Source organism: Cryptococcus neoformans, assembly GCF_000091045.1.
Source record: "Cryptococcus neoformans var. neoformans JEC21 chromosome 6 sequence".
NCBI classification, from domain to species: domain Eukaryota; kingdom Fungi; phylum Basidiomycota; class Tremellomycetes; order Tremellales; family Cryptococcaceae; genus Cryptococcus; species Cryptococcus deneoformans.
The window spans coordinates 1,037,044-1,060,335 of record NC_006691.1 but is presented as its reverse complement, the minus strand read 5'-3'; the positions used below and the strand labels follow the sequence as shown (position 1 = coordinate 1,060,335).

Sequence of the window (23,292 nt, the reverse complement as noted above, 5' to 3'; positions counted from 1 at the left end):
CGGACATTGTTGGCTGTTGTATCGAGCCCAGCATGAATGCGCCTTGAATCAACCCTGATTTTATTATCAATTCCGTGGGACCCGAAAGAGGCCGAACTTCTAGCCCCATCCATACTACAAGTGGGGTCTGCAGGATTAGAGGATCATTAACGGAATCAATTTTGTTGTTAATTAATAAAGGGCGATTTGTTGATCTGTGCGTGGGTGAGAGAGCTGTCTATCGCAGGCCATCTTTTCCCCAGTCCTCTTCATCTATTCCTGGTTCCTTCCTTCCTGTAACAACGCGCCACCTCATAATCATCCCCTTGCCACCCAATACCAAGAAAATAATCCCAGCCGCAATCCCCAGAGACCAGGCGTCGATCGGGCACGCAGGGGCTTTTTTTGGAAACTGGGAAGTCGCAACTCGTACCGTCCCTCATTCGGGACAGAATTACGTTGATAAAACGTGCAACAGGCCTTGAGTCTCTTCAGAACATGGGATTAGCACACGGGGAGTCATCAGCCGAGGGAGAGGCAGAAGGTGCTGCGTTTGAAGCCGGACCATCACATCCACCGTCAACGCCTCCTCGCTCGACAGCGTCGATCCTAATGACGGACGGTTTCCTGGGCGAAGTGGCCAGATGGAAGGATGCTGATGGATCTAGCCGCAGAGTATCGACTGCCAAACGGACAAGTCGGATGATCGGCAGTAAAGTTGGCATATCTCCTCCACCTCCTCCGGGACCTCCGCGTACGTTCTGGCGCTTCTGCCTTTCAAGTATCTGGCATGTGCTAACACAGAAAATGTGGTAGCTTCCAACCCCCCTCCACTGCCACCTCCATCTTTTCATCCTTTCGCGTCGGTAACATCTACTTCACGCAGATTATCTCAGCGACCTATTCCTTCCGCCCGATCGTCGACTATTAGCGCGTTGCACAAGTCGCCGATGTCAAACAGACCCAGTCCATCTGCCGGTCCTCCTTTTGATGAGAATCTGCCACCATTTCCTGGTCAGCCAAGGAACACAAGCGGAGGTTTAAATGCCAATGGACGCTCAGAGTCGCCTACACCAGGGTATCCGGCTGAATCACTCGGATCGCCTTTGCGCGCAGCCAATCCTCAACAACCTACTCAAATCGGAGATTCTTCCAGCACGACAACTGCTCGTATCTCACGTACTACCAAACCGCGCACCCCCTCTCGGCATCTCCTACAAAATGCCCTTGATCTCGCACAAAAAGCCGTTGAAATGGACCGGGATAACGACGTCATCGGCGCGTTGGCGGCTTATCGTGAGGCCGTTTCCAAGCTAAGGAGTGTAATGGAGCGGGTCGGCTTAGAAACAGGAGGTGTAGGAAGTGAGAAGAAAAAGGGCAAGAGCGAAGAAGAAGGGCGGACTTTGAAGGGAATTCATGACGCGTATGTGGCGAGGATACAGTTGCTCTCTTCATATGAAGTGTCAGAAGTTAGGCCGGAGCCAACAGGGGCAGGACCGTCACTTATCGAGGGCAGGCGCCAATCATTTTCGCAGGCATCTTCAAGACAATCATTGGACGAAGGTGCTACAACCGGTATTGGAAACCTCGTGCTTAGCGACAATCCTCGATTAAGTGCAAACAGCCCACCGCGCCTTTCCCCTTCGCTTTCAACCCGTGATAAAATCACGACTTCACATGGGGGAGATTTGGGCAAAAGTCCCAGGCTGCCCAGCATCAACGGTTCAGCCAGTGGCGAAATGTCATTACAACAAGCATTGGACCAAGTCGCGGATGCTTCGGCTTCAGCTACCGGATCTATGGTCACCTTTCCATCCTCATCTCGCGACCCAAATCTTCCACATTCTGCAGGTCACCGCACAATCGGCCTCGGCCACCCATCTACTTCTCCCTCCAACTTTATGTCCTCCTCTCCGCATGCCCATGTGCGTAACGCCAGCATGGTCTCCATTGAGACAACCTCGTCCTCGATGTCCCCGACTTCGCGTCGCTTTAAAAGAAGGAACAAACCTTCTTTAGGTTTAGATATGGAGGCCGATTTGACTGGTATTGATGGAGTAGTGGCAGATATGGAGCTTTTGACCACGACACCCACAGAGAGTCATTTGATGCTTTCTCCAGGCTCTCAAAACCAAGTTCAAGTAGGCAAAACGCCGAGCCCCCAATTGAGCACTCACAGTGAAGAACGGCCGTTACCACCGGTTCCTCAAGGTGGAGAACATAATACCCAGCAGACTCGGCGAATTCGAGCGGGTAGTGATGCAAGTATCAACAGTACTGGGAGTGCGATGAGGTCTCCTACAGGAGGTTACCTTGTCAGCCCAAGTACAAATAAAGGGATGATTTCGAAAAGAAGACGTTCAAGGCATGGATCAACGGGGATCGATGAAATGATGATGGAACAGCAAGAAGGGGAGCATAATGCGCAAAGGTCCAGGACGACATCTCAATCAGGGACTCGATCTGGTGATACCGATCTACCGCCGGTACCGAGTAGCAGCAAGCATCAACCTAGCGTCTCCATCTCCTCTCAATTTAACGTGAACAGCGGTGGCGGCTCACCACCGTTGATTCAACGGCCCAACCCATTGTTACAACAGTTGTCTAGTTTGGAGCGTGGAAAAGGTTTGCGTATCAATACATCACCTTCGAATGGATTGACGCCCCCCACAACAACTATAACGACTCGACAAAGTTCCTATTCCAGTCATAGCCCTTCAGTTGGAAACACGTTGCCATCCAACGCCGACAATTCCCCCAGATCGTACTCCTCTTTCTCACCTTTATCCTCTCTGCCTGGACTTCAGCCTACCGAGGAATCACTTAGACCGTTCCATGTGCTTAAGATCTTGAGGCAATCAATGGACGTAGATGGCCCGGGTGCGCACCTCACGCCGGCCATCCATATCGCTCCCGCCATCTGGAACCCTGCTACATGGACCAAACTCTCCGCCGCCGCTGCTCAAGCAGATAAAACCAATGTGCCCAAGATTGTGGCACAAGACGTCAAGACACGCTGTATGCACACACTTGCGCTTTGTTTGGAGTCTGTTAAGAGTGCTGGGTATGAACTTCTTGCTGGACCGCGAGAACAGCGACGAAGTTCTGAAGGTGCTGGGGCAGAGGAACAGAAGTGGAAGAGGCTGGCAGAAGAGTTTGTCAGGGCATTGGATGATTTGGAAGAAGAAATGGATAGTGCGAGCAAGCTGTTGAGCAAAGGTGGTGTGGGAGTGAGCAGTTGGAAGGGTAATAAAACTGTTTCGGTGAATATATTCCGTATCCTTTCTAAAGAGCAGAACTAATGGTCGGAGTCGTCAAAGTCTTGGGGTTCAAGAATATCCAGAGGAATGGACAAGATTTCGAATAACAAAACGTGAGTCCCTTCGGTCTGTTTGCGTATCCCATTAACTATTACCGCGTAGTCTGGATACACCGGACAGATATGTTGATAATCTTGCCTATTTCTGTATGACTTCTCAAATACTAGGTGCGCAATCCTTCCACTTATACATCTTCGTGGTTACTGGATAATGATTGACGCGAGTATTTCTATGTCAGCCGACCACTTAGCAAATCTTATTGGCCCATGCACTCCCGCCTATGCTTCTATGTCCGAAAAAGCGTATCACGATATAGAAACTAGAGTCAGGCGGTCGGCAGAATTTGTAAGGGTGGTGGTTGTACCATTTGTCTTAGAAGATTTCAAACAATTCTTGGTGAGTAATCAAAAAGCATACAGGGATCAATTGAGGGATGGTCGCTGATTCACTCATTTTTCTCATCAGCTGAGATACTTGAAGGGAGGAGTACGGTACTTGGAAGATTAATCACGATTCTAGTTCGGGTTGTGTTGCGTTGGGTTGATGCGTTGTACACTTTATGACCGGGATTTTAGCTCGTTTGTGGGATCGCATTTTGGAGCTTAGCCGCCTTTTTGTGCTGCAGATGGGCATTTGCGGGAAGTGCAGCATTTGTACAATCTTTAGCATAGTGCATAAATGTGAATAAAGGGTAAAGAACGAAGTCAGGAGGAAGTCATAAACAGAATTGAAGGAAGGTAGCGCAGGAATATCCAAAAGTGTATGATGATGATAGAATCATCATAATAGTCATTCGTCTTTTTCCTTGAATTTTTTAGGGGCTTTATGGACGCTTTGGTGTCAGTGGCGTGAGGATTTTTGAGCAGGATCAACAGTCTCTAGCAGTTTATTTTGTTCAAAGTCACTTTTTTCAGAATGATTTGTCCGGTTGATAATCAACTCATTATTACTTAATCATTACCAAGATGATTCACTCCGCGGAGCATCTGACTGATAACCGTCGGGCTCTCGCGTAACCGTCGGGCTCAAGCATTTGCAACTACTACGGATGATACGTTTCTGGTTCCAGCATTTGGGAGGCTTAGTCAGTGTTCTTATTTCCATGTTGCCCATTATCATCTTTCTACAAGAGTATATATTATACCTTCACTCGTAAATCTTTCTGTCTTGTTTCAACACATTGTTATCACATTCAGCACACTCTCACTACATTCTCAATTAATATGGCAGCCACGACCATTCTCGTAGTCGGTGCCACTGGAAAGCAAGGTGGTCAGGTAATGGCCGCCCTTCTCAATAGTGGAAGGTCACAGCTCTCCCTCCGCTTTCTCACGCGGAACGACTCTTCCCCCAGTGCAACCGAACTCATCTCCAAAGGTGCCACAGCTGTTGTAGGCAATCTTTCCGACCGCCAATCACTTCTCACAGCTCTCAAAGGCGTTGATCGAGCGTACCTTGTCACCGACGCCGGTGCGGGTGAAGAGAAGGAGGCGGAACTAGGTATCAATTTTGTTGAAGCTGCCAAGGAGGCTGGAGTATCACATATGGTCCTTTCCAGTGTATCTGCGGCGGACTTGGCGGAGGACGTGCCGCATTTCCGCTCTAAAGCTAAAGTAAGTCTTAGACCAAAACCTCAGTGCATCGCGCGAGTTGGCACTACTCCTCACCCGCTGTAGAGGCGCGATTGACCATGCACGTAGGTTGAGCGAAGTCTTCAGACCTCTGGAATGTCATACACAATCTTGCGCCCAGTTGCATTCATGGTACGCTTGTCAAAGATCTCACCCAGACTTTCTTGCTGAAGTGGTGATCATCTGTAGGACAACTTTCCAGTTGCTCCAGGGTTTGCTCGTTTCATGGTGGTCGGCATGTTCTATGCTGCTATTGGAGGACGCAAATGTCAGCTCATTTCCGTCAAAGATATTGGAATCTTTGGGGGAATGGCTTTACTTGACCCGGATTCTCCCCACTTTCACAATGCCATTTTAGATCTTTCAGGTGGCAATTACGACATCTCCGACGTTCGTCGTGCCGTATATGCAGCTCAAGGCAAAGGTCAGCCATGGTTTGCAACCTATACCCCCAAGCTTGTCCGTAGACTTCTGCCTTACGACTTCAGACAAATGATGATCTGTGAGTCTGCCCCCTGTCCCAATTCAGGGCAAGCTCCTAACGACATTTCAACAGATCTTGAGCTTGTGGGCTATCCTGACATCGATACTGCAAAACTACGGGAAATTTATCCAGATCTGATGACTTTGGAGCAGTACTTCCGACAAGATTTATAGAGGAACTTCTATAGGAGCGGGCCCTGCTTGGGAGATTTGTCTTGTATATATAGTACTGCTTCCTGGATTTCGAAATCAAGAAGAAACACGGTTGGGCGTTCAATGGGGCGCGAGATATGGTTGTTTAAAATGTATGGATATATGATGGCTTATAAAATCGCGATTTGTTACGGCATGTACTTCACATATTTGTTTCTGGAAAAATAATTCCCCTATATATCCACATTAGCCTATTGTGGCCCCAATATAGTCCAAAGTATGCATGAATAGAGTAAATATTGGCGGAGATGTGAGGGGATTTGTCATTTAATGTCCGGAGGCGGCGTTCTGCAAGTGGTGGTATACCACCTATACGTATGGACGTTCCGATATCTTTTGCCATCAATGTATAGTTCAAAATCGGAATATAGATGGCAATACCAAAGAGGTTCCCAGGGGCTGCCTGGTTGTGGAGATACATGTGTCTTTGTCGTTAGAAATCATGTATCGCACAGTACCAGTACATGACAGTCTGAACTTACATCATATTTTGGATCTTTTTCGAGTGCCTGAGCGCGAACTGGCAAATTATGGCAAAGTAGAAGTATAATAAACGAACAATGTATTCGACAATGGGGGTGTAGCTCATTTGGCAGAGCGCGTCATTAGCATCTTCGTATTAGGTTCTGATTTGACGAGGTACTGGGTTCAATTCCCAGCTCCTCCAAAGCTTTTTTCTTTTTGTCGGCATACATAGCCCCGCAACGACGACTTTCTACAAGTGGGTACAAACTTTCTTCTGCCCTCGCCCATTATAATGACGGTACTCTGGGCCCTTGCTATGTAGAGGAATATTGCTGGCTTTCCTTCTTCTCATTCAGTTACCACCTGTCACAATTCTCAAGGCCCATATTCTTGAATGCAACCTCCTCTGGACAAACTTGTCGGCGTCAGAAATAATAATCAATAATGGTTGTTCAGACATAACTTCTCTGACTCTACGGCTCGCGGTGCGAAAATGATAAATGGTGAAGGCTAGTGCGTTCAAGACAGGTGACGGCGTTATCGTAATTTATTTCGTACCTTTTACAGACAATAAATTATTCACTTCAACATCATTTTTACAACAATATAAACTGGACTATTTGAATCCTGCTTTCATTCTTGACTTTCACAATCTTATTGGAAACAGTAGACGGCAGTACGAAGTTCTATACTCCGCGTGGGATAATGTGACCTACCATCCAGCCACGGTAACGACCTGGTTTCATCCCCCGGCCGAACAATAACAAAAACCAGAGGCCTCCCCCACTTCCATCCTCTTTCCCAACTCAACCATTACATCACCATCCAGCAGCTCAACTGCTTCTCCAGATGCACTCAACTTATCGCTCTTGACAGGATCGATATCGCGCTCTTCCCATCAACCAAAATCGTCCGACAGGTGCCCGGAGTTGACGCCTTGTTCGAAAGTCCCCTCAGTGATCCCGAATGTTCTGGAGGCGCCACCGCAAGCCTTGGCGTTGATATGGAACGAGGCCAATCAAGGAGAACCGCAAAGCAAACCGGATTCGGACGAATCGACCAGGCCTTGATTTTTTTTGTTGTGGATTTTTTGGTACGGCTGGCTTGAGTTATTGGCGATTGTTTCTGTTCCTCAGCTCTCTCAATACTCCGATACGTCCATGGATTCGTCCTCCGTTGTCGTGATTCTCCCAACACTGCCGATCGCAACATCAACCAGTCACGCATCGTCGAGTGGATCCGATTTCTCCTCGCCATCTGCCTGGCCAGCCATAGGAACCGTTTCAGAGTCCGAATTATGCGGTTCGTCGAAGAAGAGATACAAATGGTTTCAGCATAAGGATGGTTGGGTGCGAGCATGTCGATGGGCAGCAGTGATTGCGACGTCAATGATTGTCCCGGCTGGCGTGGTGATTCCTTTGACGTCTGTCGGGGTGTAGTGTGCGCATAACTTTTCTTCTGGACCTGTGATCAGCATCTATAATAAAAGCCTGGCTGTGCCTTAGGAAATTATATAATTATCAGTCTGTATACCTAAGTATTAATGCATTCGAAAAACATATGTATACACTCACTGCTCGTTCGTCCCTTCAAAAAATGATGCGGCGGACAAGGAACGACGACGGAAAAGGAAAGAAAATGCCACATCATTGTAAAAGCCGAGGAGCCAATCACTTTCGCCGGGATTCCCCGTCTCTCTACAACAACTACATCTTCTCTTTCCACAAATTGCAACTCTCCACCACCACTCCCAAAATGGCCGCCGACAACATGACACAACAGACCGCCGCTGCGCCCGTTGAGCAACAGCAAGAGACCTCAGGCTTCTTCTCCAGCTTCGTCTCTTACTTCGTCCCTACGTGAGTATAAAACCGGGCTTTGGGTGTGGGCCTAGGCAGTCAAAGATACTGTGATGGGAACGGACAGGGGAGGGAATGGGAAAGGGAATGGGAAAGGGGATGCAAAGATGAAGTGAGAAAGGCGTTGCAAAATGGATTATCAACTTGCCGTGGAAATGACGATTGGCCATTGACAATCCACACCCCGCCAATCGACTATCCAACAACGCATGCTGACCCACTTGCTTTCACAGTGCTCACGCCGACGACTCTGAGGAAGAAGAAAAGGAGGAACCCGCTGAGGAGGAAGAAGAGGAGGAGGAGGAGGACCCCGAGGACGTGAGTGTTCACCTTTTGCTCAGTCGCGTGCAAATGAACGAGTTGCTGACCGGTCGTAACCTCTTGCCCTCGTCCTGTCATTCATCCTTTCTCAATTTTACTATGAACAACAACGGTAATAGATCGCCCCTGCCATCCGAGAAGAGTGTGAGAAGAACGCTTGCGCTGAGCACGTCCATCACTTTGCGCACTGCCAGGAGAAGGTTGAGGCCGGCGAGGGTTTCCCGGGAGAGGACTGTGTTGAGGAGTTCTTCCACATCTTGCACTGTGTTGACGTAAGTTGTTTATCCAAGCTTTCGAGATTTAAGAAGAAGAGAAATGAGGAAACTGATGATAAATGTAGGCCTGCGCAGCCCCCAAGATCTTCAAGAAGCTCGCGTAGATTCGCTAGATTCGACGTTGGGTTAGTGTGGATGGGCTTTCTTCCTTTTTAGCATAGGCGATGAAATAAATTCACATCATTGCTCTTCTGATCTCCCGATTGCTGATTAGTTTGTAAGGATCGGTGAGGAACAAAATGGATGAGACTCGGCGTTGGAACTGCTGACTTCAATAGCTTCACCTATTCGTGTAGCTAATGATGACTATCACAGCATGGCATAGAAGGTCATCACATCTACAAACATTCCTTATTCCAACGGCATACTCTCCAAAGTCTCTTCCAACCCCTGCCAAACACCGTTCAATCTCTTTGTCCTTTCTTTCTGATCCTTCACGAAGTCCTTCCAACCCATGGTGCCCTGGGCAGCCTGCATCGAATGGAACACCACACTCAATTCGTGCCACATACAAGCTCTCACGAACACTCTTCTGGCTAATAGACGTTGGATTTCTGCAGTGTCTCTGTCGCTTTGGCTGGCAAGCTTATCGACTTCACCCTCCCACCCAGGCTTTTTTGCGGATTTGAGAGACTCGATCTTACTGAACCGGGAGTCTACCCTTTTTCGAAGAACATCGACATTGTCCAGTGACAGTTTGTTATGTCGGTAGAAAAGGGCATGGAATGACGAATAGAGATCACGTTGTGACTTGAGAGATTCAATGTGTTTTTGTAATAATTGCACCTTGAATTTGCGTTAGCGATAACAAGTTGCAACTGAATTCTTGAGGACTACTCACTCCTTTTTCGAGCTCTTCACCAACACTGACCCATCCGTCACCAACATCTCCCCACCCCCTTCCTACTCCTTCACATAGTCCGCATTCCCTCGCTACTCCTCTCCCACTCTCACCGTCGTCACCTTGCACACTCCTCCAACAACATCTGGGCACCAACTCTCCAATACTTTGCGTGCTCATCGCCATTCTGGCGGCTTCAGCGGCTTGCACCTGCAACCTCACCAAGCTCCTTTCGGCCATCACCACTAATCGAGTATAATGCCCCAACATTGCCGGTAATCGTTCTCTCAAATTGTCAAGCTTGAGCTCGAGATCGGAAGGGATTGACATCTCTTGGGCCGTGGTCAACTTTTTGGAAAGTGATTCTTCGTCTGTGGAGACAGGGGTGCGCTTGCGCCACGATTCGAATGAGGACGAGGTGAGGAAAATGTTGAGGCATGCGTCGGTGCGGAGGACGGGGTGAGCAGTGAGAAAAGATAAGAGGCGAATCAAAGCTAGGCGACGAGCTTCAAGGAAAGCAGAAGACGCTATGAAATAATTAACACAGTTCTTATCAAGTAAAGCGCTTATGGACTCACGATTTATGCGCTTCGGCGGAAGAGGGGGCAATATACGGAAGGGCTATGGGATGACCGTCAGCTCACGATCAGTTAAGTAGGGAAAAGACGTACATATCGCTTCTCCAGAACATCCATCAACCACACGAAATCACTGTACCTCCTTGCCACAGGTCCTTCTCCTCTTTTCTGCCCTCTATATCAGTATACAATTTTCAAAGAATCAAGTGGGACCCACATCACTTTCTATCCGATATTTTTGCAAAAACCACCCTTCCTTCTCAGGTATGAGAGTCACCACTATCCGTTCTTGATCCTTCCACCATCTGTCCTCGGCGTTATCTACCATAGGATCAGTGGATCTGAAAGTGCTGTTATTCGCACTATACGTCGTGCCTTTATTGATAGTCCCGTCCCAGGCGTTAAACCCAGTGGCCGCAGCAGTACTAGCAGCCACACCAGATGAGACTGACGGAGGATCAGAGGGTTTGAGCTTGGGTAAAGGAAGGTTGGAAAGGGAAAAGGAGAGTTTTTCAATTGAGATATCATTGGGATCGGGGGACGATTGGGCGAGTGAGACAAGGGCCAGAGCGCAGAAGAATTCGGGTCGAGTGAGAGTTGATTTATCTCGAGATGTAAGATGAATGATCTGTGAATCGTACCAAACATCACAGTGCAAGATTATGGCAGTCCATGATCAGCATTGGCGTACAACAGTAGCAGCAGTTGCGAAAAGCAAAGCGCGAATCATGGACGCACCTTTTCAACGACCACAGCAGGCAGCTTGCTAGTACCTAGTAATCGATGGACAGCAGCCAAGGATACCTCCCCAGTACCACTAGTATCTAGCTGGTCGAGCAAAGAGACGTACAGCGCAGGCGGATCGTCTGCCATAGTAGCCAACGTTAGTGTTTCGCTCGCAGCAATGTTCGCCGCCCGGACTACAAGCGCAAGCTGATGACCTGTACACTCACTGATTAACCCATTCAGCCCTTCTTCTTTATTGCCATTCGCAGCTATATTCCTGCCTTCAGATGCGGATGCAGTAGCCCTTGCAGGAGTTACACTCCCCGCCGGGCTGGGGGCGCTGCTCCAGGGATCCAGCTCCCCGAAAGCTGCACCAGCCGCAGCCGAATTTGACAGAGGGTCAGTATAGCTATAAGAACTGGCCATTGGTCGTGGCGCGTTGAACATGGCAGTACCGGTGGCGAGGACGACCTTTTGGATGGTGCGAACGAAGGGTACGATGGGGAATGCAACGGCAGCGATGAGTTCATCATTGCGAGAGACGAGATCGGCGACGGCCGACGAAAAGCCGATGACGGTGATTGATGGATTGTGAGATGGCGTTTTGGTTGTTTACGCCTTAGAAGTATACAGACGCCAATTTGGATAACTTGTATATCAGCAGTAAAATGCCTCCTATACCTACAGAGACCCAGGAGAAGGGTCAAAAGCCTATACACAACCCGTGGCTTGAAGTCCGCTCACTGTGGACCAACCAGGCGATTCAGGATGGCGATTTGAAGGCGCTCAGGAGGATATCTTCTCTACCTGGTGGCTTTGGTGGAGAAGAGGAACGAAAAAGGGCTTGGTGCGTCTAATCTATGAGTTATTGATCTGATGAATCATTCAGGGCCTTCTTGCTGGGAACGAGCAAACTTGACAGTGCTAGCAGCGAGGCCGGGCCGTCAAAACTTCCAGTAACTACCCAGCCAATACTGGCGAAGGCGACTGAAGAGAAGCCGGAAATTGGGGAAGATAGCAAAAACAGTAGAGAGCCTCAACCTCATAAGGACGAAACTCAGGTTAAGTTGGATACTGATCGATCATTCGTAACTTACCCGAAAGGTATGAATGCAAGCTCTAAAGGGACCTGAAGATTATACTGATCATGTGTTACAGAGATAACGTCAGAAAACAAACTAGCCATGCAAGAAGATCTATATGATCTGATAGTCAATGTGCTGAGAAAGTACCCTACATTAAGCTACTTCCAGGTGCGTCCTTTAGACCTGGCATCGTGAACGATTACTGACCAATAGCAGGGATATCATGATATACTTTCCGTGTTCTATCTTACGTTCGTACCTGCAAAACAAGATATACGGCGCCCATCCTTCAGATTACGGAGGCAAACTCGAAGTCGGAGCAGGAGTGGCCGGGGTACACCCACCAACGTGCTGGAGGAGAAGGTGACAATAGAAGAGGAAAAACTCGAATTTGAATCGAAACCTGACGAAGAGCCGGGGCAAAAGAGGGATACTCAGAGTTGGCGAGAGCTCAGAAAATGTGCAGAATCGGTCAGCTTGAATAGGGTGCGAGACGCCATGGGCTCAGGCATGGAAGGGATGATGGCTCTTCTCCGGTAAGCTTCCCACAATGCGCGCTCATCCTTATGCTGCTGAACTTTGCATCTTAGGATACTCAAAAGACTCCTCGCGCACGCGGATCCAGAGCTCTCTCACTTCTCTTCTCTCATTTCACCGGTGCCTACGCTGCCGTTCTTCGCCCTCTCATGGGTGCTCACATTGTTTTCTCATGATTGTGATTCATTAGAGCCTATTCAGCGAATGTTTGACTACCTTCTGGCTAGGAACCCTATCGCGGCTGTGTATCTTTCTGCCTCCGTAAGTGAAGCCTACTTCGTCTGGTTCATGAGCTGATCAATAACAGATTTTGATAAGCAAGAAACCACGGATGTTCGCATTGGCCAAGAAACTTGGACGCGAATATCAAGAAGACCCTTCACTCCTGCATCCTTTATTTGTCCTTATCCCGCCGCTATACCCAGACACACCGTCCTCACCCAATCCTCAAACGTCTCCCTCAATCTCACCAAGCGAACTCGAGTTGCACAATCCCGATATAAACCCGTACTCTCCTATACGGCTCTCAGATATCTTCCAACTTGCAGACAGATTATTAGAAGAATATCCTTGGGATGGACCTCTGATACGAGGGAGGGAGATCATGGGTCCAGGAAGCGTAATGGTCACTTACGATCAAGAGTGGTCAGAAGAAGAATGGACGGCCGAAAAGGCCTTGCAATATGTGGATGTGGAGGTCGTTCAGCCCGGCGCGGCTGTCATGGACGAGGACGAATTAGTACCATCACCCACACCTCGAAGAGTGACCAACCCAGCTCTATGGGAAGTTTTGAAGAAGGTGAAGCCGGGTACATTAGTAGCATTAGGAGTGGTTTTCTTAGGTGTGGGCATGGCAGTGTATGGGGTCAAATTGGAAGGTAGGGGTGTGGTGACATGGAGAAGAGTAATAGTCGGGGTTTGGCGGGGTGCGCGGAAGGCCTATCAGGAGTCAAATTTGTATCCTGTCTAGTAATAATAGCATGGCAATTGTTGGAGCCATAATGAGGTACATCTTTGGTAAAATGTAATCACTACTACATCCCATCTGGTCGACAACATCACAACAAGTACGTACTCTTCTTTCTTTATTTACATACCTTTTGGCAACCATACATTTCCCTTGCCAACTGCTTGATTGTTTTCGAGCATACCAGAGGAAACTAGTCCACAGATAGCATCACGAAGCAAGCAGCGTTCAAGGAAAAGCTTTGAAAGGCATACGCTAGCTCTCCCCTATAGGAGATTGTGTAGTGACGTGCGCAGAAATAACTCGCGTTATGCGGGGAAAAGGGGTTCGGGAAGGTGGTTAGTCACCTTGAATGCCGGGGGCCGCTGTTCCGGCCTGGCCCGACTGAGGACACACATCGTCTGTGACATGACACCCCGAGCCGCACGTTTCCCATGCATATAAAGCATCCACAGCTGTCAATATCTCCATTTCTATTCCATTTCTTCCTTCGAATTTCTGTACACATCATAACAGGAAGCAAGGATGGCAGAGCTCACTAAAGAGAACCTCGATAAAGTCACAGGTGAGTACTGATTTACCTCCAGTCTTATTGAGGGATGCGATGGGAATGGCCTTGTCAGAACGATGTTCCGCCGGCCTTAACCCAGGACATGAACTGGCAACGCTCTTTGGCTATCTCTAGATGAGCAGTAGCAGGCGGGCACAGCCTTGTGCAGTGCTACAAACATGGCTTGGATGCTGGATGGCGCCCGGAGGGGCTTGATTGCCGGGCGTTCCCACACTTCCTACACTGTCCGCATCTATCACTACAAGTACTCCTTGTATTCCTCAAGACAGAGCTTCAGTTGTAGTATTTATCAAGGCCACATTCTTCCATATAAGATTGGCTGTGTTTTTGTTTAGATAGCTATCGAGCTTGTGGCTACTGCATCAAACGATGTACACTTGACGACCCGCCCGGCTTTGTATACCCATTCCGTGATATCATAATTGTTACGTGTCGGCGTTTCTCCCGCTTTACCATCCCCATCCCCTCGCATGACTTATACAACCTTCAAAGTACAAGTTAACCCATTAATCAGCTTCCCCGGGCTCTTCTAGCCATGGTTCCCGCACCCCTTCTTTGCACCAACCCGAGATGTCGCGGCGATCCTCTCTGTCAGCTGGGCACCCCCACTCTTTCAAGCACGTCGATACCACCCAAATTGGTGTGCCTATCGTAACTCCCCGTAGGTTGATATTGATATACCAAGGTAACTAGCATAACTAATTGGCATGCATATGTAATAAGGCAAGGAACGTCCTGGGCACCAACGATCCCTCACCGGCTCTTACTTTCCCTCTCAGAAGGGTGGAATCGTCGATATGCCAGGAGAGTGGCCTATCGGGGATGAAAAGACTTGGCGGGAGGCTAAGAAAGCTATGGAAATTGATCAGGATAATCCCCAGGATGTGGCGAATACCATTGTTAGGCACGTGAACACGAGTTTGGGAAGGCAGGTTTACAACGTCGATGAGGTGAGCGAAAATTGCACACGATAGCCGGTGAAACAGAACTAACTGAGAGGCATAGGTCGCCGCTTACCAGGCAACAGCTTTGTCTGTCAGGGACCAACTTCTTGAGTACGTATAGTAAGGTGGATACCAATGAAGCGTGTGCTAAATGACGATGCAGCCGATGGAACCAGACCGCCGCGTAAATCCTTTTCCACCCATACTCTGTATTCGATCTGACTGTCGTATAGCTACCATACCGCCAAGGCTCCCAAGCGCATTTACTACCTCTCCATCGAATGGCTCGTCGGGCGATCCCTCGACAATGCTGTGCTTAACCTGGGCATGAGGAACGTGTACGAAGAGGCGAACCGCAAGCTAGGCTTTAACTTTGAGGATCTTCTCAACGAAGAGAGAGATGCAGGTTTAGGCAATGGAGGTCTTGGTCGTTTGGCTGCTTGCTACGTATGCCCTGCATTCCCAACAACGCAACCAGAAGAGATGGCTGACTGTAATGAAGATCGACAGTATGGCGACTCTTAACCTCCCCGGTTGGGGTTATGGCCTGAGATACAACTATGGTATCTTTAAACAACTCATCTCCAACTCTGGCGAACAGCTTGAAGCGCCTGACCCATGGCTTGACCGTGAAAATGTGCGTCAAAGCTCCCCCCTGTTATCCCGTCTTATCTCCTTATTGACCCCCCGCACTTATCTTCTTATCAATTACGTTATCTGATAACATTCCACTGATAACTTTATTCTATCCTGTGTAGCCTTGGGAAATTGCCCGTCTTGATGTGACCTACCCCATCCGATTCTACGGCCGTGTTGATCCCATCCCCAACACCGATCGTGCTGTGTGGTCGGGGGGTATGGAGTGCTTGGCCGTGGCGTACGATACCCCTATCCCTGGTTATGGCACCAAGAACTGTGCAAATATCAGGTTGTGGAGTGCTAAACCCGTTCAAGGGTTCGACTTGAACTCTTTCAATGGTAAGGCTCTACTATTTTATTGGAGGTGATCACTGGTAGGCTGATGTGCCATACAGCGGGTAACTACGAGGCCAGTGTTGCCGCAAGCAGTGAGGTCGAGAACATTGTACGTTGTAAACACTGCTTCCCATGTCAACGCGTGGGAACTAACAATGTACTCAGACCCGGGTCCTTTACCCCAATGACAACATGTATGCTGGTAAGAAGCTTCGAGTGATGCAGCAGTACCGTAAGTTTGGATCTTACAATTATCTTACGTTAACATGTGGCTCATACAAATGCTCTTTCCAGTTTGGGTCAGCGCCTCTCTCCAAGACATGCTCCGCCGCTTCACCAAGCTTGATCTTCCATGGACCGAGCTCCCCGATTACGTCTGTATCCAGATGAACGACACGCACCCAACTCTTGCCATTCCCGAACTATTGAGAATTTTGATCGATGAAGAAAAATTGGACTACAACACTGCCTGGAAGATTACCCAGAAGGTGTTCGCCTACACCAAGTAAGCTCTTTTTGGTGACTAATTTTGGTGGATGCTGATACAAGGTAGCCACACTGTCTTGCCTGAGGCTCTTGAGAGGTGGCAGCTTGATCTTTTCGAAGAGCTTTTGCCTAGGCATTTGCAGATCATCTACAGGATTAACTTGTATGTCTTCTTCGCGTTGCCTAACTTGACAGTGAAACTGATTACTTGTTAAATAGTGATTTCCTTGGTCTTGTGGCGAAGCGATGGCCCGTAAGTTCATATGCTTGATCGAAAACGCAAATACTGACAATACGTTTAGGGTGACATGGACCGTATCCGCCGAATGAGCATTATCGAAGGTGCGTCGTCAACATTTTCCTGATGAAGATGTGGCTGATACCTGCAACAGAGGGATCCCCCAAATACGTTCGCATGGCCTATCTCGCCATTGTCACATCATTCAAGATCAACGGTGTTGCCGAGTTGCATAGTCAGTTGTTGCAAGCCACCATCTTTAGAGACTTTGTAGAATTTAAGGGCAGAGATGCGTTTACTAATGTAAGTCCACCAACGACGCTCTTATCGTGTCGCACTAACGGAGATGTGCGTGTATAGGTGACCAACGGTATCACTCCTCGTCGGTGAGCCCATATTGTTTTTCACCTCTTAAGCGTAGCGCTCACACCCCGTAGATGGCTCCTCCAGTGCAACCCCGAGCTTGCCGCTCTTATTACCCACACTCTCGGCTCCGACGATTGGGCCACTAACCTCAAGCTTCTCAAGAACCTCTTGCCAATGGCTGACAATGCCGACTTCAGGAAGGCATTCACCAACATCAAGATGGACAACAAGAACCGTGTAAGTAATTTATTGTCATAATTGTTGGTGCAACTGACTAAGTACACAATGTCTTGATAGCTTGCTTCACTTATCGAGGCTGAATTGGGTATTACGTTGAACATTGACAGTGTGTTTATGACCCAAATTAAGCGTTTGCACGAGGTTTGTCCAACTCGATCTTTGAGAGTCGCCACTTGTGCCTGACATTTTATCTAGTATAAACGTCAAACTCTTAACCTCTTCGGTGTCATCTACCGCTACCTTCGCATCAAGCAAGCTTCTCCTGAGGAACGCAAGAAGATCACCAAGCACACTGCCATTTTCGCTGGTAAAGCCGCTCCCGGCTACTACGTTGCCAAGTTGGTCATCCGTTTGATCAATAACGTCGCCCGAGTGGTCAACGATGATCCCGATGTCGGTGACATCTTGAAGGTCGTCTTTATCCCCGATTACAGTGTGTCAATTGCTGAGGTCTTGGTACCCGCTTCAGACGTCAGTGTGCAGATTAGTACCGCAGGTACGGAGGCGAGTGGTACAAGTAACATGAAGTTGGCGTTGAACGGTGCTTTGTTGCTGGGCACGGTAGATGGTGCCAACGTCGGTACGTTCTAATTTCCTCAATGTGACAGGAACTCCCCCACTAATGCCATAGGCAGAGATCGCTGAAGACGCCGGGGAAGATCAGTCATTCCTCTTTGGGCACCTTGCCGAACAGGTCGATGAGGTGCGCTACGCTAATACCTACCAGCCTACCCCTCTCGAGCAGCGTTCTCCTGAACTTGCACAGACGTTCAAGGCGATTGAGGCGGGTACTTTCGGAGATGGTGCTATCTATGCGCCGTTGTTGAAGACGGTTTATGAGCACGATTACTATCTAGTACGCTGTGTTCCTCCTTTCAAATGTAAAGCTCAGGCTAATGGTGCTGTTAGGTATCCAACGACTTCGGTTCTTATCTCTCTGCCGAAAAGCTCATGGATGAGTGCTATGACTCGGACAAGACAGAATGGACGCGGAAGTCGATCATCACCGCCTTCAACATGGGAGATTTCAGCAGTGACAGGTCGGTCCAGGACTATGCGGATGGTATCTGGAGTGTAGAACCTTGCGAAGTTCCAGAAGATTTTTCAATCTAGATCGATATTGGGTTGATAGATTATTGACCGCAATGGTCATGCCATATGTTTCATAGTAGGAATTGAGTCAAGCCTGGAATTTGCGTGTTTTGGTAGAAAAAGTACTTGCTCTGTAGAAACAAAGAAATGAATTGTCCTGAAATACGTACCTGGATACATATCAGTCAGCCACACCACGATGATAAAGACTACAGACAGTATGTACATCCTGATAAGGCGCCCCTTGACGCCGAATATACAACTGGCAACCAGTGCCGCAAATCACCATCGGTTCCTCAAGCCGTCTTACGGCTTATCCACCAGTAACACCTGATACATCATTTCCACATGTTCCGTTTTTCTCTTCTTGACGCCAGGGATGGATATCCTTTCTAGCGACTCATCACCTATCATTACTTTCCTCTTATGCGGGCAGAAAAATCGTCGCGGCTTGGCATTTGCGTGAGAAGGAAGTGTATAGGCAGGGTTGAGGACCAGCAGGGAAGCCAAGTGACCTTTGCGGATTTTAGGAATTATTGGGGGGCATGTGGCCTCTTCTAAAGATGATGTTGGCCGCACCTCACTTTCAAGCTCGTTTGCGACTAGAAAATGGTAAGTCACGCACAGAAGGCTAGACACCGGGACCTACATGGAGGGCTTAAGTGCGCCTCGCTGAGACCTGCCTCGATTATATGTTGGGGTTTTTCAACAGTCTCCACATCATCCTCTGCATTTAAAGGAGGTTCTGCTAAAAGCTGAGAGACTTCGTTTTCTTCAGGGTTGGCCTTTGCATCGGTGATAACTACAAGGTCACTCATTAGGACAACTAGGTCGCTGGTGATATAGTTCGAAAAGGCTTACGTGCAGTGACTGTTTCAGCGGGCTCGTCAGGCTGTTCAGGCTCTGCGCCCTCTTTGACAGACTCTCCAGGGTGGCCTTGTCCATTCTCATTTTGAACATCGCTGGCTACTTCTGTTGTGGACAAGATTTCTCTAGCTTCCTGTGGTTGTTCAGGTTCGACTGTCGTCTTGTCGATTGAAGCCTCAGTAGATTCCGGTCCTATGACCTCAATAGCTTCACGCCCATGGCTCTGTCCATGTTCCTCATTACCTGTCTGGGCCACTTCGGCTGATGGGCGACTTTCCGTAGAGTTTTGTAGAGGCTGCTCTAGTTCTTCAGCAGCCTTCTCCATAGAATTCCCCAGCTCTGTTCGCTGGTCCTCTCCCGCATTTCCATCGTTTGCACCTTTCTGGTCAGATTCCGGATCCTTTTGAACGACGTCAGTTGATGACGAGGTTTCTCCAGGTCCTTCGAGATCCTCCTGGGCATCCAATGCTTTACCTGGCAAGCCGCCTTCCTCGACGATCTTTGCTCCATTTATTTGCTCAGCCGAGTTACCACCTTCATTGGTCACTTCTTTTTGCCTTGCCTGTATTGACGATATTGCATTATTCTTGGCTCCTTGAATTCCTCCCTCGTCCTTTGCAAATATTTCTGTACGTTTTTCAAGAGACACTCTCCTGGTAGGTATCACTATGAAACCGTTAACATTCAAGTGAGCTGTTCAAAGCAGCGAACCTACCACTTGCTTTGGATGGTGTTGGGCTTGGTCCTGCTATTGGATCAGAGCTCAAACCATCCACTACATCCTGGTCATATGCTTCTTCATTTACGAAACTTGATTGATCCGCTTTCGCCTGCCCTTTGTCTAACAAATCCCCTCCTTCCGTCTCTCCAATGCTATTTTTCTTTAACACTTCCCCTTTCAGCAGTTCAACAGCTACTTTTTCCCTTTCATCATTCCCTTTGTCTTCTTGAATCTCCGTTGTACTCGTTATAAGCAGAGTCGAGGGTAAGATCGTGGGTGAAGAAAGGGCGGATGGTAAGGGGCTAGAGGAGAGTGGTGACCCTATACTGACGACTTCCGCGCCAATTTCTCGGGACATATCCAGTCGCAGCTAATGCGGGGTAATCAAAAGGGCCGGTATACTTGATTAAAGAAGAATTAACCCCGTAGGATGGAGAACGAAAGAAGGATGGCTCTAGCCTTCTTGCGATTTCGTTGGTGTCTCAAACGCGTCGTATCAAAACACGAGGACGGGTCCCCCAAGCAAGGCTGAAAAAAAGGGGGTTATAAAACAAGTGGATGTGCAAAATCTCGATGAGGGTGTTCGAGTTAGCTGATAACGATGGGAAAGTATGCTCAAATGAAGGAGTCAAATTTTTCGCAGAACCAAGATGAGTAAAATTGGGTGCAGAAGATCATTTGGTCAGAACTGAAAAATGAACGACATCGGCCAACTCGCCAACCGCCCTGAAAAACACAAGTTGCATAGGTGGAGAGATTGACGAAGTCGTTGGCATGCTATTTGGGTACATTCTGGATCGAAATACACATACTTAATTTTACCTTCTCTTTCACCCTCCTCTTAATATACCAATAATGGGACATGGAGGCCACACTAGTCTATACTTTGCCAACCGCAGCTTTTCTTTTGAGGGCAGCCTCATGAATTTCCTTCAACTTCTTTGGGTCGGCATTCCCATGTAGCTGGGCACGCTCCTCTTGAGTCAAGTGCTCATCAAGTTCTGCATAAGAACATTAGATCTCCTCAGCATTACCTCGATAACAGTGACTTACCGAGGATGTCTCGCCATGAGTGGTCACCTTCTTTCTTTTGACTAAACTCGTCAGGGGGATTGGAATTGGCACCAGCCAACAAGGCACCTCCGACTAAGAGTCCAACAGTGAGGCCTAGAGCAAGGTGTTAGTAATGATAACTTCTGAAAATATCTTTTTGACTAACCTTGAGCCCACATACGGGCTTGCACTACCTTCTGAGCTGTAGTCTGATAAGGGTTTCTGGCGACGATGCCGAAAGCTAAACCTAAGGACCCGACCCAACTAAACGACCCAACAGTCAGTACAGAGTACCTTGGATCAATTAAAGCACACTCACGCGGCACTGATAAGACTGTATTTGTGATTTCCGACCCAATTCTTGGCCTTTTCCATTTGTGTCATCTTTCCCCACCTTTCTGACTGCCTCTCTATGTTGCGCTCAATTTCCTTCTGGCCGACACCAGACCATTGTGCCCGCTCATACGCCAGACCAGCTCTCTCGGCAGAGATGAACATACAAGGAATACTGATGACTACTCCGCCAAATGCTTTCGCAGGGAGGGGTAAAGAGCGAAATGTGGGTGAACGCTTAGTTAAAACGAAGTATGATGTTCCAGTGATGGCGGCAGCAAGCAACGCTCCTCGAAAACCACCTTTCAGAGTTTCGTTGTAATAGACTTTCATGTCATCTTGAGTGGAACTGGAAATGGGGGCCTAACAAGTGGAAGTCAGAAGTGCGCTTGTTGACTATGATTATGTCGTGGGAGAAGTTACCTTCATGATAGCTGGCGATTGATTATATTGGTGGGTATGGGTAACTGGTTGAGCAATCGAATGAGCGTAACTGCCAGCAGAGATGGGGTCTTTTTATAGCTGACGTGCGGCTATACGACTATGCGAATGGATATGAGGGATTTTCAAAGCCCGTTGCTATAAGGCTATCGTAGATGGTCTTTTCGTCCATTATCATTGTACTTTCCTCGCCTGATTATGGGAGAATCGTCCATGTCGTCATGCCGAGCGGGTCTCCAAAAGTTACCGCCGCAGCAACTTCCGTCATACTCCAGTCTACACCGACAAGACCATTCCGTCCGTCACCCGGCCGTCGGCCAATCCCCGCCGAATGATGAGTAACACCGAAATTTGATATCAGCCGGCTTTGAGATGTTGAACGATATCATTTGAGATCCTGTTTTTCTTTGAGCTATCAATCCTTTCGTCACTCCGTCCTTCGTTTCTTTGACATATTATCAACACGGTTCGTGGGGCTATACCGCTATACGCACGAAACATTTGAGATATGCTTAGTCCTAATTAGTGCTTACATCGTAATCTTTAAACATGCAGTTCACGTGCATTGAATAAGAGGCGAAGGGAAATCTATTTTTTGATATTTACCTACTTTTATTTTTGGAGTGATCGTACCATTACTATTAGTATGAGAAGAAGATACAACATCAGTCATTTGAGATAATTGTTCCCAATCTCTTGAGAACATCACTCCCCACCTTCACCTACTACAACAACCTTCAAGAATCTCAAATGTTTTTTTTTTTTCCGCTAGGCGTTAAATTGTGAATAATAATCCTCATCATCGGCCCCTGTTGTTCAGACCTGACTATGGGAATATCCTATTAATGCTAGGGATCAAGAAGCCATTGACCAAAGGAAGTGAGGTATTTGCCGTCATGGAGGTTGTTACCTTGCGCAACACTGCGCTGCAACAAGGACAACCATTGATCATTGAGTGATCAGCTGCATGCAATTATCGAGGAAGAAACACGATGGTTGTTGTCGTCTGCTGATGTGATACAGTTGTTAGAGACTATCCAGTCCACGGTTTGCATGCTTTCCATTGTTAAACAATTGCTCGCTGCAACCGATAGACGAAGCTCATTCAATGGCTACTACTATATTCCTTGCGATTGAGCTTCGAGTAGAGTAAACTTGGATAAAAAATACATTCGCAGTTGCAAGCTATCTTCTGGAACAAAATATTCGACGTTCAGTAATGTTCGTGTAGCAAATGGCCATCTAGTGATCAGCCATCATGTTCCTGGAAACGCAATGTAAGAGAATTCAGACCGCACCTTATATTGTGCACATAATGATTGGATCTGACTTACCTCATGAGGTGACCGCCAGCAGTAGCCTCTTCTTGTCCACAAAGGCAACTTATATAATGTGCCTCTTTGAACAGTTTCCCTTGCTGTCAAGACCCATCAGTAGATTACAGTCCCAACATTGGAGAAGGATGTTTGTCGAAAAGGATAAGTTGAAGGGAAGGGAGACAGGCCGAGTAGAGGGGGGCGACTGGATTGTATATAAACCTCTTCATACCCTTTCGAAGATCCCTTATGGATCAATCCTCATATGTATTAGACGTATATCATATGCCTTCACCTTCAACACGTCTGCCGGTCATATCCATACCGACTACCGTACCTGCCTCTTACCCGGCCAGCCTTACACTTGCT

General features: G+C 48.0%; 8 protein-coding genes and 1 non-coding gene across 10 annotated transcripts; 6 read left to right on the top strand and 3 right to left on the bottom strand.

Annotated features, from left to right (window-relative positions):
- The first annotated feature begins 238 nt into the window (after window positions 1-238).
- CNF03590 (hypothetical protein) lies at window positions 239-4,165 on the top strand. Of its 2 annotated transcripts, none has more exons than XM_571659.2 (6): window positions 239-733; window positions 796-3,242; window positions 3,300-3,352; window positions 3,402-3,466; window positions 3,538-3,695; window positions 3,765-4,165. In XM_571659.2, the coding sequence occupies exons 1-6, from the start codon at window positions 478-480 to the stop codon at window positions 3,804-3,806; spliced, it is 3,021 nt and encodes a 1,006-aa protein (XP_571659.1). In that variant the 5' UTR covers window positions 239-477; the 3' UTR covers window positions 3,807-4,165. The 2 variants fall into 2 exon arrangements, with proteins under 2 accessions (XP_571659.1, XP_571660.1); XM_571660.2 differs by having other exon boundaries at window positions 3,291-3,352.
- A 236-nt stretch (window positions 4,166-4,401) lies between these two features.
- On the top strand, window positions 4,402-5,857 carry CNF03580 (conserved hypothetical protein). Its single transcript, XM_571662.2, has 4 exons — window positions 4,402-4,912; window positions 5,000-5,062; window positions 5,120-5,432; window positions 5,487-5,857. Exons 1-4 carry the CDS (start codon window positions 4,523-4,525, stop codon window positions 5,585-5,587), a joined length of 867 nt encoding a protein of 288 aa, XP_571662.1. The 5' UTR covers window positions 4,402-4,522; the 3' UTR covers window positions 5,588-5,857.
- Window positions 5,858-6,200: 343 nt separating this feature from the next.
- Window positions 6,201-6,293, top strand: CNF03570. Its single transcript has one exon. It is a non-coding gene; the product is annotated as a tRNA-Ala (tRNA).
- Window positions 6,294-7,800: 1,507 nt separating this feature from the next.
- CNF03560 (hypothetical protein) lies at window positions 7,801-8,732 on the top strand. The gene is made up of 4 exons (XM_571664.2): window positions 7,801-7,950; window positions 8,184-8,268; window positions 8,391-8,543; window positions 8,612-8,732. Exons 1-4 carry the CDS (start codon window positions 7,847-7,849, stop codon window positions 8,648-8,650), a joined length of 381 nt encoding a protein of 126 aa, XP_571664.2. The 5' UTR covers window positions 7,801-7,846; the 3' UTR covers window positions 8,651-8,732.
- Window positions 8,733-8,812: 80 nt separating this feature from the next.
- Window positions 8,813-11,176, bottom strand: CNF03550 (protein-vacuolar targeting-related protein, putative). Its single transcript, XM_571433.2, has 7 exons — window positions 10,919-11,176; window positions 10,704-10,831; window positions 10,183-10,593; window positions 10,059-10,133; window positions 9,966-10,008; window positions 9,388-9,914; window positions 8,813-9,332 (listed from the first exon to the last, which is right to left on the bottom strand). The coding sequence occupies exons 1-7, from the start codon at window positions 11,136-11,138 to the stop codon at window positions 8,898-8,900; spliced, it is 1,839 nt and encodes a 612-aa protein (XP_571433.1). The 5' UTR covers window positions 11,139-11,176; the 3' UTR covers window positions 8,813-8,897.
- Window positions 11,177-11,307: 131 nt separating this feature from the next.
- Window positions 11,308-13,292, top strand: CNF03540 (hypothetical protein). The gene is made up of 6 exons (XM_571666.2): window positions 11,308-11,538; window positions 11,581-11,795; window positions 11,850-11,944; window positions 11,993-12,312; window positions 12,367-12,574; window positions 12,621-13,292. The coding sequence occupies exons 1-6, from the start codon at window positions 11,360-11,362 to the stop codon at window positions 13,281-13,283; spliced, it is 1,680 nt and encodes a 559-aa protein (XP_571666.1). The 5' UTR covers window positions 11,308-11,359; the 3' UTR covers window positions 13,284-13,292.
- A 440-nt stretch (window positions 13,293-13,732) lies between these two features.
- CNF03530 (glycogen phosphorylase, putative) lies at window positions 13,733-18,369 on the top strand. Its single transcript, XM_571431.1, has 21 exons — window positions 13,733-13,845; window positions 14,366-14,512; window positions 14,575-14,801; window positions 14,857-14,906; window positions 14,959-14,979; window positions 15,029-15,242; window positions 15,298-15,432; window positions 15,554-15,773; window positions 15,830-15,879; window positions 15,936-16,002; window positions 16,065-16,275; window positions 16,324-16,419; window positions 16,476-16,509; window positions 16,559-16,598; window positions 16,649-16,797; window positions 16,855-16,880; window positions 16,932-17,097; window positions 17,158-17,241; window positions 17,296-17,680; window positions 17,736-17,956; window positions 18,010-18,369. The coding sequence occupies exons 1-21, from the start codon at window positions 13,806-13,808 to the stop codon at window positions 18,211-18,213; spliced, it is 2,787 nt and encodes a 928-aa protein (XP_571431.1). The 5' UTR covers window positions 13,733-13,805; the 3' UTR covers window positions 18,214-18,369.
- On the bottom strand, window positions 18,272-20,435 carry CNF03520 (expressed protein). The gene is made up of 5 exons (XM_024657439.1): window positions 19,775-20,435; window positions 19,054-19,725; window positions 18,842-18,994; window positions 18,419-18,794; window positions 18,272-18,362 (listed from the first exon to the last, which is right to left on the bottom strand). The coding sequence occupies exons 1-4, from the start codon at window positions 20,136-20,138 to the stop codon at window positions 18,499-18,501; spliced, it is 1,485 nt and encodes a 494-aa protein (XP_024513059.1). The 5' UTR covers window positions 20,139-20,435; the 3' UTR covers window positions 18,272-18,362; window positions 18,419-18,498.
- A 69-nt stretch (window positions 20,436-20,504) lies between these two features.
- CNF03510 (mitochondrion protein, putative) lies at window positions 20,505-21,763 on the bottom strand. The gene is made up of 5 exons (XM_024657438.1): window positions 21,590-21,763; window positions 21,153-21,529; window positions 21,000-21,097; window positions 20,834-20,947; window positions 20,505-20,781 (listed from the first exon to the last, which is right to left on the bottom strand). The coding sequence occupies exons 1-5, from the start codon at window positions 21,593-21,595 to the stop codon at window positions 20,660-20,662; spliced, it is 717 nt and encodes a 238-aa protein (XP_024513058.1). The 5' UTR covers window positions 21,596-21,763; the 3' UTR covers window positions 20,505-20,659.
- Window positions 21,764-23,292: the final 1,529 nt, after the last annotated feature.

Coding starts and splice junctions, on each gene's coding strand:
- CNF03590 (XM_571660.2), top strand. CDS start 478: ATGGGATTAGCACACGGGGAGTCATCAGCCGAGGGAGAGGCAGAAGGT. Junction 734..795: donor ACCTCCTCCGGGACCTCCGC/GTACGTTCTGGC, acceptor AAAATGTGGTAG/CTTCCAACCCCCCTCCACTG. Junction 3,243..3,290: donor AGGGTAATAAAACTGTTTCG/GTGAATATATTC, acceptor TAATGGTCGGAG/TCGTCAAAGTCTTGGGGTTC.
- CNF03580 (XM_571662.2), top strand. CDS start 4,523: ATGGCAGCCACGACCATTCTCGTAGTCGGTGCCACTGGAAAGCAAGGT. Junction 4,913..4,999: donor ATTTCCGCTCTAAAGCTAAA/GTAAGTCTTAGA, acceptor CCATGCACGTAG/GTTGAGCGAAGTCTTCAGAC. Junction 5,433..5,486: donor CTTCAGACAAATGATGATCT/GTGAGTCTGCCC, acceptor ACATTTCAACAG/ATCTTGAGCTTGTGGGCTAT.
- CNF03560 (XM_571664.2), top strand. CDS start 7,847: ATGGCCGCCGACAACATGACACAACAGACCGCCGCTGCGCCCGTTGAG. Junction 7,951..8,183: donor GTCTCTTACTTCGTCCCTAC/GTGAGTATAAAA, acceptor TTGCTTTCACAG/TGCTCACGCCGACGACTCTG. Junction 8,269..8,390: donor AGGAGGAGGACCCCGAGGAC/GTGAGTGTTCAC, acceptor CAACGGTAATAG/ATCGCCCCTGCCATCCGAGA.
- CNF03550 (XM_571433.2), bottom strand. CDS start 11,138: ATGTTCAACGCGCCACGACCAATGGCCAGTTCTTATAGCTATACTGAC. Junction 9,915..9,965: donor TCCGCCGAAGCGCATAAATC/GTGAGTCCATAA, acceptor ATTATTTCATAG/CGTCTTCTGCTTTCCTTGAA. Junction 9,333..9,387: donor GTGAAGAGCTCGAAAAAGGA/GTGAGTAGTCCT, acceptor CGCAAATTCAAG/GTGCAATTATTACAAAAACA.
- CNF03540 (XM_571666.2), top strand. CDS start 11,360: ATGCCTCCTATACCTACAGAGACCCAGGAGAAGGGTCAAAAGCCTATA. Junction 11,945..11,992: donor CTACATTAAGCTACTTCCAG/GTGCGTCCTTTA, acceptor GACCAATAGCAG/GGATATCATGATATACTTTC. Junction 12,313..12,366: donor GGGATGATGGCTCTTCTCCG/GTAAGCTTCCCA, acceptor TTTGCATCTTAG/GATACTCAAAAGACTCCTCG.
- CNF03530 (XM_571431.1), top strand. CDS start 13,806: ATGGCAGAGCTCACTAAAGAGAACCTCGATAAAGTCACAG. Junction 14,980..15,028: donor CGATGGAACCAGACCGCCGC/GTAAATCCTTTT, acceptor ACTGTCGTATAG/CTACCATACCGCCAAGGCTC. Junction 15,774..15,829: donor CGACTTGAACTCTTTCAATG/GTAAGGCTCTAC, acceptor TGTGCCATACAG/CGGGTAACTACGAGGCCAGT.
- CNF03520 (XM_024657439.1), bottom strand. CDS start 20,138: ATGTCCCGAGAAATTGGCGCGGAAGTCGTCAGTATAGGGTCACCACTC. Junction 19,726..19,774: donor AACACCATCCAAAGCAAGTG/GTAGGTTCGCTG, acceptor ACGGTTTCATAG/TGATACCTACCAGGAGAGTG. Junction 18,795..18,841: donor GGCGCACTTAAGCCCTCCAT/GTAGGTCCCGGT, acceptor ACCATTTTCTAG/TCGCAAACGAGCTTGAAAGT.
- CNF03510 (XM_024657438.1), bottom strand. Junction 21,098..21,152: donor TACAGTCTTATCAGTGCCGC/GTGAGTGTGCTT, acceptor TGGGTCGTTTAG/TTGGGTCGGGTCCTTAGGTT. Junction 20,948..20,999: donor AGCCCGTATGTGGGCTCAAG/GTTAGTCAAAAA, acceptor ACCTTGCTCTAG/GCCTCACTGTTGGACTCTTA.